General features: G+C 47.3%; 1 protein-coding gene and 1 non-coding gene across 6 annotated transcripts in view; both read left to right on the plus strand.

Moving 5' to 3' along the window:
- Positions 1–17,311, plus strand: part of GPR107 (G protein-coupled receptor 107) — an 83,246-nt gene that overhangs the window by 36,556 nt on the left and 29,379 nt on the right. For 2 of the 5 annotated variants that reach the window (XM_032257598.1, XM_032257595.1), the window contains exons 10-15: positions 4,360–4,435; positions 5,181–5,254; positions 5,623–5,740; positions 9,493–9,623; positions 13,076–13,119; positions 15,457–15,513. In XM_032257598.1, the coding sequence (XP_032113489.1) occupies positions 4,360–4,435; positions 5,181–5,254; positions 5,623–5,740; positions 9,493–9,623; positions 13,076–13,119; positions 15,457–15,513 (500 nt within the window). Of the gene's footprint in view, positions 1–4,359; positions 4,436–5,180; positions 5,255–5,622; positions 5,741–9,492; positions 9,624–13,075; positions 13,120–15,453; positions 15,514–17,311 lie in introns of all 5 variants that reach the window. The other 3 variants (XM_032257596.1, XM_032257597.1, XM_032257594.1) reach the window with 2 other exon arrangements.
- LOC116536052 lies at positions 6,703–6,765 on the plus strand. The gene has a single exon (XR_004262454.1). It is a non-coding gene; the product is annotated as a U7 small nuclear RNA (small nuclear RNA).

Below are 17,311 nucleotides of genomic sequence, written 5' to 3' on the forward strand. Positions count from 1 at the left end.
ACTGGACAAACCCTCTTCAAAGCCCATCTGCCTGGCTTTTAGTCTTTTCCTGAAACCCCTGAGGCTTTAACTTCCTGTACTTGATTCTTGAGGGGAGCAGCTGCATATGTGGGAATTCCTTCTCCCTCCAAGAAAATTGAAAACAAAATGTTAACATTCAGTTAGATAATCTTGTAAACTATTGTAAGACCCATAAACTGAATAAGTGATGGTATGCAAATATGCTATTATAATATAGATTGATTTAAATTCATAAAATAATTAAGTACCCTGAAATACCTCTTTCACTGGAGCGTTGGGGTGGAAATGGAGACTTCTTTAATCCCTGCTAGCTTGATTGTGTTTTAATGGACATGCTCAGACTCTGGTATATTAGACTCTGGGTGGGTTCAGTTGCTGTTATCTACTTGTTGTGATATCCTGTATACCCACCAGATGGAAAGGTTTTCTTGTTTACTTGGGAAGGACCTACGTAATCAAATTTGGACTAGATTATCAAGCAGCAGTTACTAAGAAAGAATCCTGTGGGCCGTGTGTGGTGGCTTACGCCTGTAATCCCAGTGCTTTCGGAAGCCAAGGCAGGAGGAGCACTTGAGTCCATGAGTTTGAGACCATCTTGGGCAACATAGCAAGACCCCATTTCCTTTTTTTACTTTTCTTTTTTTTTTGAGATGGAGTCTCACTCTGTCAACTTGTGATAACAGTTTTCAATCTGTGGTTAAAGGAGGCTGACCGATTGTGTACAAATCTCATCTTTAATTTTTGTTGGAGTATAGGGTGCATGGAGGAAAGTCTCTCACTTAAGCCCTGCCAGTGTTTTCCCAGGAGTCTTAGAGTCAGTTTGGTAGGTTGGAAACCCACATGATAGAAAGGCATGTGACCAAGGCCACGAGGCACATTTCACAGGCCCCTGAAAGCTGGAGGCAACGGAGAGACCTTTGCCTCATTTATAGAGACCCAGAGAGGGGAAACGAGAGCCACTGTCACCCGACAGAGCTAGGACTGGAACCCGGGTCTGCTTGCTGGTATGTATCAGGCCCCTCCCAGCTTCCAGTGTAGGTAGAACTAGTATTTGCGCCAAGGTCAGTGAGGCTTGTTCTTTCCATCACGTCTCTGCCCCAGCGTCGCTGTTCTAACCTTGACTGCAAGTCAAGGTCACCAGAGTGTGTGAATGAGCACAGCTCTTTGCGGTGGGTGGTTTTATACTCTGGGTAAATCTCATTGCCATTCAGTAGTTACAGACGATTCTGGCCTTGACTTCCTTTTTGACCTTCAAGGAGGTGAGCACTGGAATAGGAAAGTACCGGGGAAGAAATGAGCCCGGAAACTGACATCACATTTTGGCACACTCTCATTATCACCCGGTGCCAGGCCCTCTCTATTGGTCCCTTTCATTTCCTGTTCCCTCTCCCACTCCTTCCCAACCATGGAGAACTGCTCAAATGTGTTTTGTATGCATTTTTAGATATTTCTTTTTTTTTTTTTTTTTTTTTTTTTTTTGAGACAGAGTCTCTGTCACCCAGGCTGGAGTGCAGTGGTACAATCTCGGCTCACTGCAACCTCCGCCTCCCGGGTTCAAACAGTTCTCCTGCCTCAGTCTCCCGAGTAGCTGGGATTATGGGCATGCACCACCATACCCAGCTAATTTTTGTATTTTTAGTAGAGACGGGGTTTCACCATGTTGCCCAGGATGGTCTCGAACTCCTGACCTCAGGTGATCTGCCCACCTCGGCCTCCCAAAGTGCCACACACCCAGCCTCATTTTTGGATCTTTCTATATTCTTATAAATAAGTACTGTTTATTGGTGTTGCATGTATTTTAAGTTTACATAAAATATTGTTGTACATTTTTCACTCAGTAATATGTAGACATTGTTCTTGTACATTTTTCACTCAGTAATATCCTTTCTATGATCTAGCCATGTGGCTGAGTGTGCGTCTCATTCATTGATTTTTACCTACTCCACAGCATCCCATGCTCTGTGTCCTCACATTTGACTGCTTTGGTCCTTCAGTGATGGACACAGCCTGGGCCACGTACATCTCCCTGATACCCCAGCCAATGCTGGCATGAACCTCCTAAGGCCCCGTATGGATCTGTACAGCCTCCGAGCTGCAGTTCCGGAAGGAAGCACACTGTGCCATGCGTAGTTAATTTCTTTCCTTTTTTGAGACAGGGTCTCTGTCACCTAAGCTTGAGTGCAGTGGCACCATACCCAACTAATTTTTGTACTTTAGTAGAGATGGGGTTTAACCATGTTGGCTAGGCTGGTCTTGAACTCCTGGCCTCAAGTGATCCTCCTGCCTTGGCCTCCCAAAGTGCTGGGATTACAGGCGTAAGCCACAACACCTGGCCATCGGTTAATTTCATTAAGGGCCAGATTGCCTTCCAGCCTGGCATAGAGGTTTATACGTCTACCAGTGGTGCATACCTAAGGTTTGCTGTTTCTCCACATTCTCACCAATACTGATGTCTTAATTTTTGCTAGTGTGATGGTTGTAAACTGGTAGCCTCTTTTATTTTGCATTTCTCTGAATATTAGTGATGTGGATTGTCATTTTAGGGACTCGTTAACCATATCAGTTTCCCTTCTTGTGGCTGCCTGTATTCTTTGCTTTTTTTTGAGACAGGGTCTCACTGTGTTGCCCAGGCTGGAGCGGTGGCGTGATCAAGGCTTACTGCAGCCTCAAACTCCTGAGCTCAAGTGATTCTCCCACCTCAGACTCCTGAATAGCTGAAACTATAGGCACACACCACCACTCTTGGCTAAGCTTTTGTTTTGAGACTGTTTGTTTCGAGATAAGGGCTCGCTGTGTCTCCCAGGCTGTAGTACAGTGACACAGTCACGGCTCACTGCAGTCCCTGCCTCCTGGGCTCGAGTGATTATCCCACCTCAGCCTCCCAAGAAGTTGGAACTACAGGTGCGCACCACCATACCCAGCTAACTTTCTGTATTTTTGGTAGAGATAGTTTCGCCATCTTGTCCAAGCTGATCTCAAACTCTTGGTCTCAAGTAATCCTCCCAACTCAGCCTCCCTAAGTACTGGGATTACAGGCATGAGCCACTGCACCCAGCCTCATAATAGTCTTATATGTTCTATTAGGTTAATTCTTAAGGGGAGGCAGGAAAGAGTAGAGGCATTTAATGTCCATCAGCCCAAAGGTGGACTAGTATCTGTTATGGGGTGGGCAGGGGAATGGGTGCTTTATCTCACTGGCATGGGGTATTTGCAGATACCAGCCATGAAGGAGAGAGAAAGGATCATGACCCCAGCACTTTCCCTTCACACATCCCTGCTGCTGGCTCCCAGCCCTGCTACTCTGGGCTGCAGGCTTCCCCTACAGCTGTTTGTAATCACTTTCGGCTTTCCTGGGTGTTCTGTGCTGTTTTCTAAGGTCCATCTACCTCATTCTTGCCTCCGGCTTTCCCAGGGTGGTTTCTGGGAGCAAGCTGGCAGGCTGTGTTAGATTTCCATTTACTCAAGAGTTGGAACCCATCATGTGTGGCTTCAGTGCATAACTCTCAGGTTCATTCACAACATTAAATTGTTATAGAGATTACTTTAGGACTCTATTCAAGACCTTTTTGACCAGGAAAAAGTACTTTGTTAAAAAAGCGGCCGGCGCGTGGTGGCTCACACCTGTAATTCTAGCACTTTAGGAGGCTGAGGCAGGTGGATTACTTGAGGTCAGACGTTCAAGACCAGCCTGGCCAACATGGTGAAACCTCGTCTCTACTAAACATACAAAAATTAGCTGGAGATTGTGGCACACGCCTGTAATCCCAGATACTCAGGAGGCTGAGGCAAGGGCATCTCTTGATCCCAGGAGGTGGAGTTTTCACTGAGCCAAGTTTGTGCCACTGTACTTCAGCCTGGGTGACAGAGCAAGACTCCATCTCAAAAAAAAGAAACAAGTTTTATCTGGGCGTAGTGAGTGGCTCATGCCTCTAGTATCAACACTGGGAGGCCAAGGTGGGTGAATTGCTTGAAGCCAGGAGTTCAAAACCAGTCTGGGCAACTTAGCAAAACTCATTCTGTATAAAAAATACAAAATAAAATTAGTTGGGCATGGCAGTGTACACCTGAAGCCATCCTCCAACCTCAGCTTCCTGAGAGCTGCTTGATCACTTCAGCTGAGGAGTTCAAGGCTGTAGTGAGCCGTGATGTCACCACTATACTCCAGCCTAGGCAATAGAATGAGACTGTCTCAAAAAAAAAAAAGAAAAAGTTTCATGTTTTTGGTTTGCACAGATTGTATTTCCTGTCTTCCTGTAAATATAGCTGATATCTGGAGCTTTGGCTGTGCTTTGGGAGAATGGAACCTTCATTTCATTTTTTTTCACTCTGTTTTTATAGGAATGATGTATTTAAAATCCACTGGCTGATGGCGGCCCTTCCTTTCACCAAGTCTCTTTCCTTGGTGTTCCATGCAGTATGTATTCGCATTTTGGGGACCATTCATGAAATTACATGTAATGCCTATTTGAGCAGCAAAAGAAATTGGAAGAAAGGGGATAGATTGCTGGGAAATAAAGACGACGAATACATTTCTCATAAAGCCTCCTCTTGTCCGGGAGGGCCTGGCCATGCGGGTAGATGATTACCACCTCCCCTCATACCAGACTTCAGGCATCTTCTGATACTGCTTATAGACCTACAATTTTTCTAGAACACTTACTGTTTTTATTTATTAATTTATTTCTTAGCATTTCTAGAGACGAGAGTGCCACCTGCTAAATTGTTTCCACGACTTTTTTATGTTTCTAAATATTCCCTCATGTTCCTATGTGATTTGAAGTTCAATTCAGTATTGGCAGATTTAGCTGGGAGAAAATTGGTGCAATAAAGCTGGAGGCGTGAGAATTGAGCTTCAGCTTTGAGCATTTAGAACTTAGGCAAATTAAAATGAACTTGCCCATGGGGGTAAGATCACGACTTCCCCCATCTGTGGGCCTCCAAGTACCTGTGGACTACACTTGCAGGGGTGACAGTCTCTAGACGTGTACTCTTCGCTGCACTCGAAAATATCCTCCTTGGAAAAGGCAATCATATATCCAATGACAGTGCCCCAGAATGACAGTTATTTGGATAATTTCCCTTCTGGGTCCAAGTTCTAAGATTCTTTTTGGAGCCATGTAGCTAATGAGTGATTCTGAACTGCAGTTGTTTGATTTCAGATCGACTACCACTACATCTCCTCCCAGGGCTTCCCTATTGAAGGCTGGGCTGTTGTGTACTACATCACTCACCTGTAAGTATGCAGGCACACATGAAATACACCAGGAAATGACACACGAGAGAAGTGGGGGTGGACAACAACCTGCCCTCCTGTGGCAGCCTGTCTGGGACCCGGCCATACGGGAGGAGTGGAGCTCATGGGTGGCCGTCTAAACTTGAGAACTCGGGCTTAGTGGCATGCTCCTGCCTCTCTGTGGCCATTGGCTGTTCAGGCTGTGGGGTGCAGAGCTAACTTTGTGGCTCATGTATGATGGATTTCCTGAATTTGGCTGTCTGTCTTTTGTAAGAAGCTTGTGAACTCATAGAATGAGCTGTGCAATCTAACTGGCAGTGAGGGTCTAAAGAGACCGGCTGGTGTCTGTTCCTTGTTTTCTCTTCCAGTTTGAAAGGGGCACTACTCTTCATCACCATTGCTCTCATTGGCACTGGCTGGGCCTTCATCAAGCACATCCTTTCCGATAAAGACAAAAAGATCTTCATGATTGTCATCCCACTCCAGGTAAAGGAACCCTCGTCCTGTTTGTCACTTCCTCTCTTGGCACTTAGCAGGGCTCCACGCTAAGCCTGTAAGGGAAGAGGGAATCAGCTTAATCTGAAACCCCAGCTTCTGCTAGTGGAGGTTAAAGACTGGGATTATCTTCCTGAATTCTGAATAGACTTCAGGTCATTGCACTGGGAGATGCTTGGCCATCAGCCAGCCACTGGCCTTTGGGCACCTAGATTTTGCATGGAGAGCTGTTGACAATGTAGGAGACACACAGTACTGTTTTTTCTTGTTTTCTTCATGTTTGCTTCTATGTTTCCTTCATAACAAAATGGTGCTGTTGGTGAGGAAGCTCAGAGATGTAGTGATTTTATGAACAAAGTATTTTAAAACTGTGAATGACATCAGTGAGTTTCCACAGATAGAATATGTAGTAGACCTGAGGGGCAAACGTTTCCTAAATCCTTACCATGTTTGGGGCCGAGGGCCAAGGCCAGCCTTATAAGGCCGTGAGTTTCTCGGGGGCGGAGCCTTGTCTTAGTGGCGGCTGAACTTGGATGTAAAGAACTTCCAGTAAACGGAGAGGTTTTAGCAGGGATGCACAACTGTTCTGCTCTGTTTGACCAGACTGCATTTGTTTGATGACGTTGTCCCCGTCAGCTCTTCTCACGTATTGGAATGTGACGTAAATGTGGAAGGTGGCGGGTGGGAGGGGACAACTCCCACATCAGCCCTCCTGACTCTGGCAGAGTTTGCAGCAAAGCTCCTCTCTGAGTTCTAACAGACCTGGTCCACCCTCACGTTCAATGATGAGGAACGTGTGTTGACATCAAATGAATGGGACAGGCCAGTTGCTCTGGGTTTCCGGGGAGAGACTAAGCACTCAAGGTGGAAGGGTCAAGGAGGGCTTTGGGACAGAGATGGGGCTGGTCTGGGTGTTTAAGGAGAGGAGAGTGACAGAGGCAGGGGTGTGACTCTCATGTTACAGCTGTTTTTTGAATTTGTTTAGCAGGCTTTCTGGGTTTTGCCAGAAAGCCCCTCTCAAAAAGAAAAAAAAAAAAAAAAAAAAAGATACACGTAACCCTGCTGCCTGCTGAGCACACGTGCTGAGGGACTCTGCTGGTCCCCGGCTGTCGAAGCACCAGGGCCACTTCAGCCAGACAGGCCTACGCCTGTGAGGTCTCAGAGTTGTGAATGATGGAGCCTGGGTTGCCACACGGCTGCCTGTGCCCCTTCTCTTTAGCAGATTCCCTCGTCCTTTAGAGTCTCTCCCCAGCAGCCTGAACTGTGCCATCATGGGCCATAGCCTTCCAGCTTCCCCGTCCTGAGCTTCCGTGAAAGGCAGGCAGGCAGGCAGACAGACGGACAGACAGACACACACACACACACAAACACACCCACCCACCCCCAGAATATCACTCTGAGAAAATAAGGACATTTAACAAATTAAGAAAGTTATGACTATTTAGACAATGGAACTAGTCTGAGAGGGCCTTGAATGTCAGCCTGGAAAGTTAGAATGACTTCCTTTTGGCCACGGGCAGTGACTAAAAGTGTCTAGGTAGGGAGTAAATCGCGTCCGTGCACATGGTGTTTTAGGAACACTCTCGGCATGCCATTCAACACAGGCACCTCTGAAAACATTCTTTCTCTCATGTAGTGTGTGAATTAAGGACAAAATGGAATTTTGAATTTAAGACGCGAAAGCCTTTGTTTTCTACTTTATCTTTTTATTTTTAGACTGTGACACTCTGTTGCCCAGGCTGGAGTGCAGTGGTGATCATGGTTCACTGCATCCTTGTACTCCTGGGCTCAGGCGATCCTCCTGCCTCAGTCTCCCAAGTAACTGGGACCACAGGTGCACACCATCACACCTGACTAATTTAAATTTTTTTTTTTTTTTTTTTAGTAGAGACAGGGTCTCACTATTTTGCCCAGGCTGGTGTCGAACTCCTGGGCTCAAGCGATCCTTCTGCCTTGGCCCCCCAAAGTGCTGGGATGACAGGTATGAGCCACCGCACCTAGCCCTACTTTGTCTTTTTCGACAGAGCCGTAGATGCAAATGTTTTGGATAGACAGGGCTTCATGAGGACCTCGGGACAGGGAGGAACACAGAAGCTGGGTGGCAGTGGGAGACTGAAATTTCAGATAATTTTTGCATTAGTATTAAATGAAGCCTCAGTGATAATTTGATTTCTAAGTCCTGTATAGAAAGAGAAATTACACTTAGAGACTTCCCAAATAAGAGCACTACAGATTTTACATTCCATGCGAAATTGTGGAGGGTTACCTTTACAGCAAGTCAGGCAGAGTGTTGGGGACCATGGACTTCTCATGGGGTGTATAGGTGGAGTGATATTCTCTGCATCCCTTCCCAGTGGTAATCTTCAAAAGGATGTATTATAAGTGGTAAATTTCCTTTATGCTCTGCACCATCTAGCCAGCGGAAAGACTTTTTTTTTTTTTTTTTGGAGACAGAGTCTGGCTCTGTCGCCGGGCTGGAGTGCAGTAGGGCGATCTAGGCTCACTGCACCCTCTGCCTCCCTGCCTCAAGCAATTCTCCTGCCTCAGCCTCCTGAGTTGCTGGGACTATAGACTCGTAACACCATGCCCGGCTAATTTTTGTATTTTTAGTAGAGATGGAGTTTCACCACGTTGGCCAGGATGGTCTCCATCTCTTGACCTCATGATCCTTCACCTTGGCCTCCCAAAGTGCTGGGATTACAGGCATGAGCCAGCATGCCCGGCCCAGAAAGACTTTTTATAAATACTTTTATTATGCTAAGAGCCTAATTATGGGCCTGAGTACATGAGGCAAAGCCCTTAGCTTTGGAAGGAGAAGCAGTGCGTGGACACTGGTGAATCTCAGAGGAAGAGCTGGGCTGTGTCCTCTGTTGGGGGAGCTGGACTTAAAGGATCCCGTGAGGAGCAGTGTGGCCACTCAGCTGTGGGGCTGGAGTCAGTCATTATCACTGCTCTGGTCTCTGAAAACGCAGTTCCATTGTCTGGCGCTTAGAAGAGTTATTGTCACTGAGCACCAGAGCCTGAAAAGTGTGGGCATTGTGGCTAAATAGGGTGTTAAGTGCCACCTATCCAGCACCTGAGCAACTCCACTAGGTTTGGGGTGTCTAAAAAGCAAAGTGTCCTTGTTATCTATTGCTGCATAACAAATCACCCCAAAACTCAGTGACTTAAAACAGCAATAACCCAATAACCCTTCATGCTCTCAGCTTCTGTGGGTTAGGAATTTAAGAGTGGCTAGCTAGGTAGGTCTGACTTGGGTCTTGTCATTATCACACCCTGCTGGGAGCGTCTTGAAGTCTCCACTCGCATCTGTCTTCTGGGCTGAGAAGCTTGCTCAGGTGGGGATTGGGACATCTGGGGCTCCTGGGGGGTCTTTCCATCTCTGCATGGTCTCTACAGCATGGCAGTTTCAGGGTTGCCAGACTTCTTACAAGAAGGCTTAGGGTTCAAAGGTCCCAAGAGAGCTGGGCGGAAGCTTTATCTACCTTGGAAATCACACAGCATCCCTTCCATCTTGCCGTGTTAGAGCAATTACAGGCCTGCTCAGGTTCAGAGGGATGGCATAGAGACTCTCCTACTCGATAGCAGAATGGCAGAGTTCTGGAAGAGCATGTGGGACTGGAAAGAATGCTGTGGTCGCAGATTGGGGTCTAGAGGCCAAGGTGTATACCCCACCCTGGGGCTGCTAGCATTGTAACACTCCACCCAGGCTTTGGGGCCTCAGCAAATTCTCACGTCTGTAGGTCCTGGCAAACGTAGCCTACATCATCATAGAGTCCACCGAGGAGGGCACGACTGAATATGGCTTATGGAAGGACTCTCTGTTTCTGGTTGACCTGCTGTGTTGTGGTGCCATCCTCTTCCCAGTGGTGTGGTGAGTAGTCCACAGGAAGGGAGGCCACGTGACAGCTTGGCTGTGAAGCCTGCCAGCTGAACTGGCCATTCCCACATTGATCTCAATCGCATGGGATGTGTGTTTAAAAGTACAGCTTTCCGGCCGGGTGCGGTGGCTCACGCCTGTAATCCCAGCACTTTGGGAGGCCTAGGTGGGTGGATCATGCGGTTAAGAGTTCAAGACCAGCTTGGCCAACGTAATGAAACCCCGTCTCCACTAAAAATAACAAAAAATCAGCTGGGCGTGGTGGCAGATGCCTGTAATCCCAGCTACTCTGGAGGCTGAGGCGGAGGTTGCAGTGAGCCAAGATCGCACTCCAGCCTGGGCAACAGTGCAAGACTTGGTCTCAAAAAAAAAAAAAAAAAAAAAAAAAGTACAGCTTGCTGAGTCCCAGATTGACCTGAATCAGTCTCCAGGAGCAGAACCCTGTGTCTTTATCAAGTTACCCAGGGGATTTTGGTAGAGTTAATCAGTCACCATGAGCTGACATTTAACAGAGTTCTAAGACAATAGAGAATTGGCAAATGAGAACTTGGTAGCAATTGAAAGTAGCAGCCTGAATTTGGAGTTGGGGAAATTCCATAGGCAGCCAGTTCCTGCCAACTTAGGTGGAAAATGTGGAAGTTCATTAACATAAAACTAGTGATAGTTCTTAGCACACAAACATTTTTGATATCTTCAGAATGGTTTGCTCTATTCCTGGAAATGGCAGAGTTTAGATGCATAGATTGTGCTTTGGTTCTGTGTAAAGAAGTGTTAGTGTCAAGTCAGTGGTTGATGAGAAAGAATATCCTTCATGCCGGGCGCGGTGGCTCAAGCCTGGAATCCCAGCACTTTGGGAGGCCGAGGCGGGTGGATCACGAGGTCAAGAGATCGAGACCATCCTGGTCAACATGGTGAAACCTTGTCTCTACTAAAACTGCAAAAAATTAGCTGGGCATGGTGGCGTGTGCCTGTAATCCCAGCTACTCAGGAGGCTGAGGCAGAAGAATTGCCTGAACCCAGGAGGCGGAGGTTGCGGTGAGCCGAGATCGCGCCATTGCACTCCAGCCTGGGTAACATGGGTGAAACTCCATCTCAAAAAAAAAAAAAAAAAAAAAAAAAGAAAGAATATCCTTCTTAAATCACATGCAGAGTGGCAGAAATTGAGGTTAGCAGCAGTAGAACACTTAACTTCACCGTTAGTGATCGAATTCCATGACTTTTGGAATGCAGTTCTTTTGAAATAAAGTTTAAAGAAAATAGATTTACCTGCGTTCTTCCACTTGAAGCGAGGTGCTTCTTTTTTTTTCTCCCCCTCAAGACATAGTTTTGCTCTTGTTGCCCAGGCCGGAGTGCAGTGGCGTGATCTCGGCTCACTGTAACTTCTGCCTCCCAAGTTCAAGTGATTCTCTTGCCTCAGCCTCCTGAGTAGCTGGGATTATACAGGCACGTGCCATCACTCCTGGCTGATTTTTTTTTGTATTTTTAGTAGAGACAGGGTTTTGCCATGTTGGCCAAGCTGGTCTTGAACTGCTGACCTCAGGTGATCTGCCTGCCTTGGCCTCCCAAAGTGCTGGAATTACAGGCATGAGCCACTGCGCTCTGCCGAGGTGCTTCTTCTTGCAATGCCCCATCCAGTAAATTAATATTTTTGAGGATCCTGGGGTATGTCAGTTAGTGGTATCAGTGAACAGTACTTCTCATTCCAGCCAGTTAGAGTCACTCTTCACACTAATTCCATCATAACATCACACATGATCCAGTATCAGTTCAGCCAACAGCTACCAGCATAGAAGAGAGAGTATGAATGATGCTCCCTCCTCAGCCTCCTGGGTAGCTCACACTACCATACCCAGCTAATTTTTTGTAGACATAGAGTTTTGCCATTTTACCCAGGCTAGTCTCAAACTCCGGGGTTCAAATGGTCTTCCCACCTCAGCCTCTCAAAGTGCTGGGATCCCCTGTACCTGCTGGAATATGAATGACTCTTCGTATTCACTGCAGTCTCCTGCTGCCCTGCACAGGAATTAGTTACTCGGGCATCTGTAACATGGGATGTCCAGCATTGTTTCCAGATAGAAAGAGCATCTTACTAGGGAACAGAGGTTCATGCCCTACTTTTACACATGCCACTATCAGAACAGTAAAATATAAGGAATCCCAACAGGCTGTCGAGCTGTAAGCAGCCATTTCCTGCCCCTTGTTAATTTCTTTTTTTTTTTTTGAGACGGAGTTTCGCTCTTGTTACCCAGGCTGGAGTGCAATGGCGCGAACTCGGCTCACCGCAACCTCCGCCTCCTGGGTTCAGGCAATTCTCCTGCCTCAGCCTCCTGAGTAGCTGGGATTACAGGCACACGCCACCATGCCCAGCTAATTTTTTGTAGTTTTAGTAGAGACGGGGTTTCACCATGTTGACCAGGATGGTCTCGATCTCTTGACCTCGTGATCCACCCACCTCGGCCTCCCAAAGTGCTGGGATTACAAGGGTGAGCCACCGCGCCCGGCCTGTTAATTTCAACACTAATGAGCAGAAGCCAAATGCAAAAAATTCCTGAAGATAAATATCCTGAAAATTACTGTGAAATGAAAAGTAAGTACTGGAGAGGCAATTCAAGATTAATAATGCCTTTAAGTATTCCTATTCAGCCAGCATTGGTTCAGGGCCAGCAGCGTACTGGGTAACTTGCATGTGGTGTTGCTTTCAGTTCTCAAGCAGATAGCCCCTCTCACGGGTGGGCAAATTACGGAGTATTTAGGAAAAGTAATCGATTTGCTGACTAGAGTGAGTGACGGCGTCAGACCCGTGCTGCCTTCCCTCACGCAGCCCTGTCTGCCTGTGCCCTGCTCATCCCTCAGGCCAGTCTCTCCATTGGTGGCTTTGCATGGTACCTCCACTTCTCACCTGCTGCTTCTGTAATAATGTTAATGTTCCCCTGCGTGAACTGTAATGATGGTCATTAGTTACCAGCACATCACAGCCTAAAACTGCCCCTGCAGGCTGGCATTTTTCAGCAATATTAAAAATCTCCACTCAATGAAATGAGTTTGCATGGAGCTGCATATTCACAGCTCCTGGACTTAGACTCTAGAAGTCAGCTGGTGACTTTCCTCTGGGTTTATTCTCTCCTTGTGGCAGGTGGGCTCAGTGAGGCTCCATTGTGGGAGGGTTGGGTAGGGGGTTGATTGTGGGAGTGGAGTTTGCTTTTCTCCTCACGCTCTGGTTTCTGCTAGACTTACTGCCACAGATTTGGCCAGCAGAGGGCGACTTTACCTCTCAGACGTGTTGATTATCCACCATCCTCCGTTTTAGGGAGAGTGCTCTAAAGTGATCTAGTCCAACCTTTCAGCATATAATGGAGGAATTCACGGCCCCAAGTTACTACAGCTGGAAAGAGAGAGGAGTACAGATTTGTCAGCTAACTTTTTGCTCTCTAAATGTTTATTTTTAGGTCAATCAGACATTTACAAGAAGCATCAGCAACAGATGGAAAGGGTAAGTTCCCTCGTGCTCATTTTGTGTTGTTCGGCTTGCTCTGAACCCCCATGCTGGGGAACTGTGGAGGAGTAGGGGCAGCCTGTGGTCTCAAGATGCTGTCTTCCTGGGAGGTGAGCTAGGGGGAGGCCTGCGGCCCACTTCCTGAGAGCAGCCAGGGATGGTTTGGAGAAGGAGGTGCAGCACCAGTTGTATGAGGAGGAGGCTGGGGGGTGACTGCTGCTTATTAAGATGATTCATTTCATTTCCACTCGTGATTGTGATTGTCACCTTCTCAGAACTGAGTCAGAAAGAGAAAATCTTGCCTTGGAAGGGCCAGGTAGCACTTCACTGTGAGAACAGGAGGGATAATGGATAGGAGATGGCCACGTATAAGGAGCTCCGGCTGCTGATTTCACACACTTTCAAAATAGATGTGTTGGTGTTAAAGGGAGACTCTGATGACAGAAGGAACCTTGAAAACTACCTGATATGAAACGGTTGTGCCCTTTATAGCCCCTTTGCATCTCTTTGATTTTCCAGTCATGCCTCCTAAGTCAGAAGAGAAGCTGAAAAGAAAATGTTGTGTGTGGTTCTGGGCTTATTTGAATAATGTTCATGACCACAGGCTGCCATGGCACCAGTGAGAATTTCAGACCCCAAGGGTGTAAGGGGCAGTGCTCTCTCTCCGAAAGCCCAGAACTGCCTCCATCCATGGTATTATACGCCCAGTGTGGATATTAACATTCTTTAAGGCAGGTTATGAATAATAAACAGGTTTTCGTTGTTAATAAAGTTTTGTTGCTGACCTTATTTCTGATTATAAAGCCATTGCGGATTCAATTTCGAAAATCTGGAAAATGTGTAGTGGCTGTAAATCTTATTTCATAAACCTGGTATGCAAGTAATAACACATTATTTCCTTAAGCTGAATTAAACATGACTTTGAGTTTCACGCCAGGGTCAGCCCTAGGTTGTTATTTAGGGCACAGTATTCCGGAGGATCTCGCCAGTTTGGGCCTGGAACAGATAGTATGGCATCCCGCTGTCCAGGCGCACGTCACTCTTGCTTCTGGGCAGCCTGTGTGCGAGTCTCGCCCAGGCCCGGAGCTTTGGTCAGTGCCCGGAGAGCGGTCTCCCAAGGCCCACTCGGCTTCCGTGACCTGCACCAGCTTTTGTTTTATTTCTAGTTCTGGGAATAGCCCTTCTCTCGTTTTCCCATTTTATTTCTCAAAGGCACTAGGTTCCCTTCTTTTCCCTCTGGCGTGTCTTGTGATAGGTTCTCTTCAGTGGATTTTAGCAGGAGTCGCAGAACTTTGCTTCTAGCCTGGCTGTATAGCCTTTCTTGGTGCCCGGTAAAGCCTCCTGCCATCAGTAGAAAAACTCAAGTCAGCAAGTACAAATCCGCCTCCGGGGATAATTGTTTGGGCATGTTCTTTCCCCCCCCCAATATTTCCAGTAATGGCTATAAGCAAATGTTCTTTTTTTTGAGGCAGAGTTTCTCTCTGTCACCCACGCTGCTGGAGTGCAGTGGCGCAATCTCTGCTCACCCTAGCCTCTGCCTTCTGGGTTCAAGCATTTCTCCTTCCTCAGTCTCCTGAGTCGCTGGGATTACAGGTGCCTGCTACCACGCTCGGCTGTTTTGTGTTTTTAGTAGAGATGGGGTTTCACCACATTGGCCAGGCTGGTCTCAAACTCCTGACCTCAAGTGGTCTGCCTGCCTTGGCCTCCCAAAGTGCTGGGAGTACAGGTGTGAGCTGCTGTGCCCACCCTGTCTGGGGATATTCTTATCCTTATTTTTCTTCTATTCCTGTTATATAAGAAGGTAATTCTATTATATTTGTAACTTGGTGAACAGGTAGGATTTTTCTTATTTTATTAAGTCATGATGAGACTGTTTTAACTTTTTCATCTTATACGCTTCTATATTTCTCATTGGTTCTTCCAGCTGTTTGGCTAAAAGTGTATAAAAAAATCCCAAGGGCAGTGTTTTCCATTGGCGAAGCTTACCTGTGTGTTTCTCCTTGCTCCATCCTGCCCCTTGGTGAATTCCTGCCTTCTTCACCTCCTCCCCGATCCCTGCTTCCGCCTCCTGACTCGCCTGCCTCTTCACTCTTCCATCTCGTGAGCTTGGGGTGACTGTGGTGTCTGCCACTGGGACCATTTATTCCACCTGAGGTTGGTTGGTAGCTGAGGATCTTAGTAAGGTGCCCTGTCTGGAGTAGATGGCACAGCAGGTGAGGCAGCACGGGGTTAGCATTGTCCCCCAGCATCTGTAGTAAAGGGTAACTTTCTTCAACAGGAATGCGTTTGTCATGGCCTGGGCACACAAGGCAGTTTTTCATTTTTTTCCAGCAGGTGGCAGCATGGGACCTCTTCAGCAGAGAGCGAATCTAAGAGCAGGAAGTCACATAGGTAAACCAGGGTTCACATTCCCCTTTCTTAGGAAGACATCTGCTAGGGAAGCACCCATTTCCATCAGCAGATATCACAGGCCCTCTGAAAGAAGGATAGAGCAGATTAGAACGGGGATATCGTTTTGATTCATGTGCTTTTCCCTGGATTGAGGCTGTGAGATGCTTTTGGCGTCACTCTGTACCCTGAAAAATGGTTATGCTTACAACATTCCCAGACCCAGAGCAGCCGTGTTCCCAGCTGAAGCTTCGCCTGCAGAGAGGTCGCAGGAATGGCCCTCTGTGCTGGAGCCACCCTTGGGTGTGACTGCGGGGCGGCTGTGTGCTGTGAAGCTTGCAGGACAGTGGTAGTGAGCACGCTGCAGCTAGTCACTGGTTCTGGGACCCACGGCCCCATCCACCCTCTGTGCTCCCCTCGATTCACTCCTCCTGAGATGTGGAGGCAACTGGGAGCACACAGGCCATGAGCAATCATGTCTCCTATTAGATTTGGAAGCTTTGCTGGATGGAGCCTGACATTCTGTTTCCTGTTCTCAGGCTCATCATTCCAGTGACTCATTACATGGCCTTGACAGTGACTTGGGCTTGGCTTTTTTTTAATTTAAAATTTTTGTAGTGATGGGGTCTCACTGTGTTGCCCAGGCTTGTCTTAATCTCCTAACCTCAAGCCATCCTCCTGCCTCACAAGGCCTCCCAAATTACTGGGATACAGGCGTGAGCCACTGCATCTGGCATTTTGGGCTTAAGAATCTCATTTTTACACCAACCATGGTGGCTCATTCCTGTAACCCTGGCACTTTGGGAGGCTGAGGCAGGAGGATTGCTTGAGACCAGGAGTTTGAGACCAGCTTGGGCAACATAGAGATATTCCATCTCTACCAAAAATCAAAGAACTATGGCAGACCAGCCTACAAAAAAAAAAAATTAGCCAGGCTTGATGGTACACACCTGTAGTCCCAGCTATTTGGGAGGGTGAGGTGAGATCACTTGGGCCCAGGAGGTCAAGGCTACAGTGAGCTGAGATTACACCACTGTGCTCCAGCTTGGGCAGCAGAGCCAGACCCTGTCTGAAAACGACAACGACAACAAAAAACCACTATGGCAAAGAATCTCATTTTAAGTTTAGACGCAGTCCCGACCCAGTAATTGCAAGTGAGAGAAATGCTCTTTGTAGTTTTCCTTCCCGCATTTGGGGTGAATGTATCTTTCAGAGTGTGTCTGGCTTTTGTTAATTTATTTGTGTCTGGATTCCTTTTGACCAAACCTGATGGAAATCTAAAGGGAAACATTGAGGCCGGATCTGCCCACTGTCCTTAAGCCGCGTCTTTGTCTCTCCTGTCACACAACACTGTGGCTTCTCTCAGGTCCTTGGTCACTGAGACTCAGCTGCACCACATCCTCTGAGAGGGAGCTTAATTGAGTCTCGCGCAGACACACCTAGTGCTGGCTCCATTCCGTCTCCCCTGCCGAGATTTACTGGCTCTGACTGCCCTTGAGCTCGCATCCCCGTTCCCTTCTCTTTCTCCAGTGTCATTACCTAATAGGACTGGCTTGGAGATACACACCATAAATTTAATTAACAGTCTCTGCTGCTGACCATCCTTTTTTTGGCCTTGTGTTTCTGAGGAAAGATGTGTTCTGAAGAGCCTGAGCTTTTATGTGAGCTTCAGAAGTATTTAAACTGTCCCAGTTGGCTGCTGCCGAGGTGATGGAGGAACGGCTTCATTCCAAGGTGCCGCCATGCTCTGAAAGTAGCCGCGGCTGTGCAAGGCATTTTTTAGGGTAGTGGTTCTCAAGGG

Source organism: Sapajus apella, unplaced genomic scaffold, assembly GCF_009761245.1.
Source record: "Sapajus apella isolate SASKATOON/1434 unplaced genomic scaffold, GSC_monkey_1.0 scaffold97, whole genome shotgun sequence".
Lineage (NCBI taxonomy): Eukaryota > Metazoa > Chordata > Mammalia > Primates > Cebidae > Sapajus > Sapajus apella.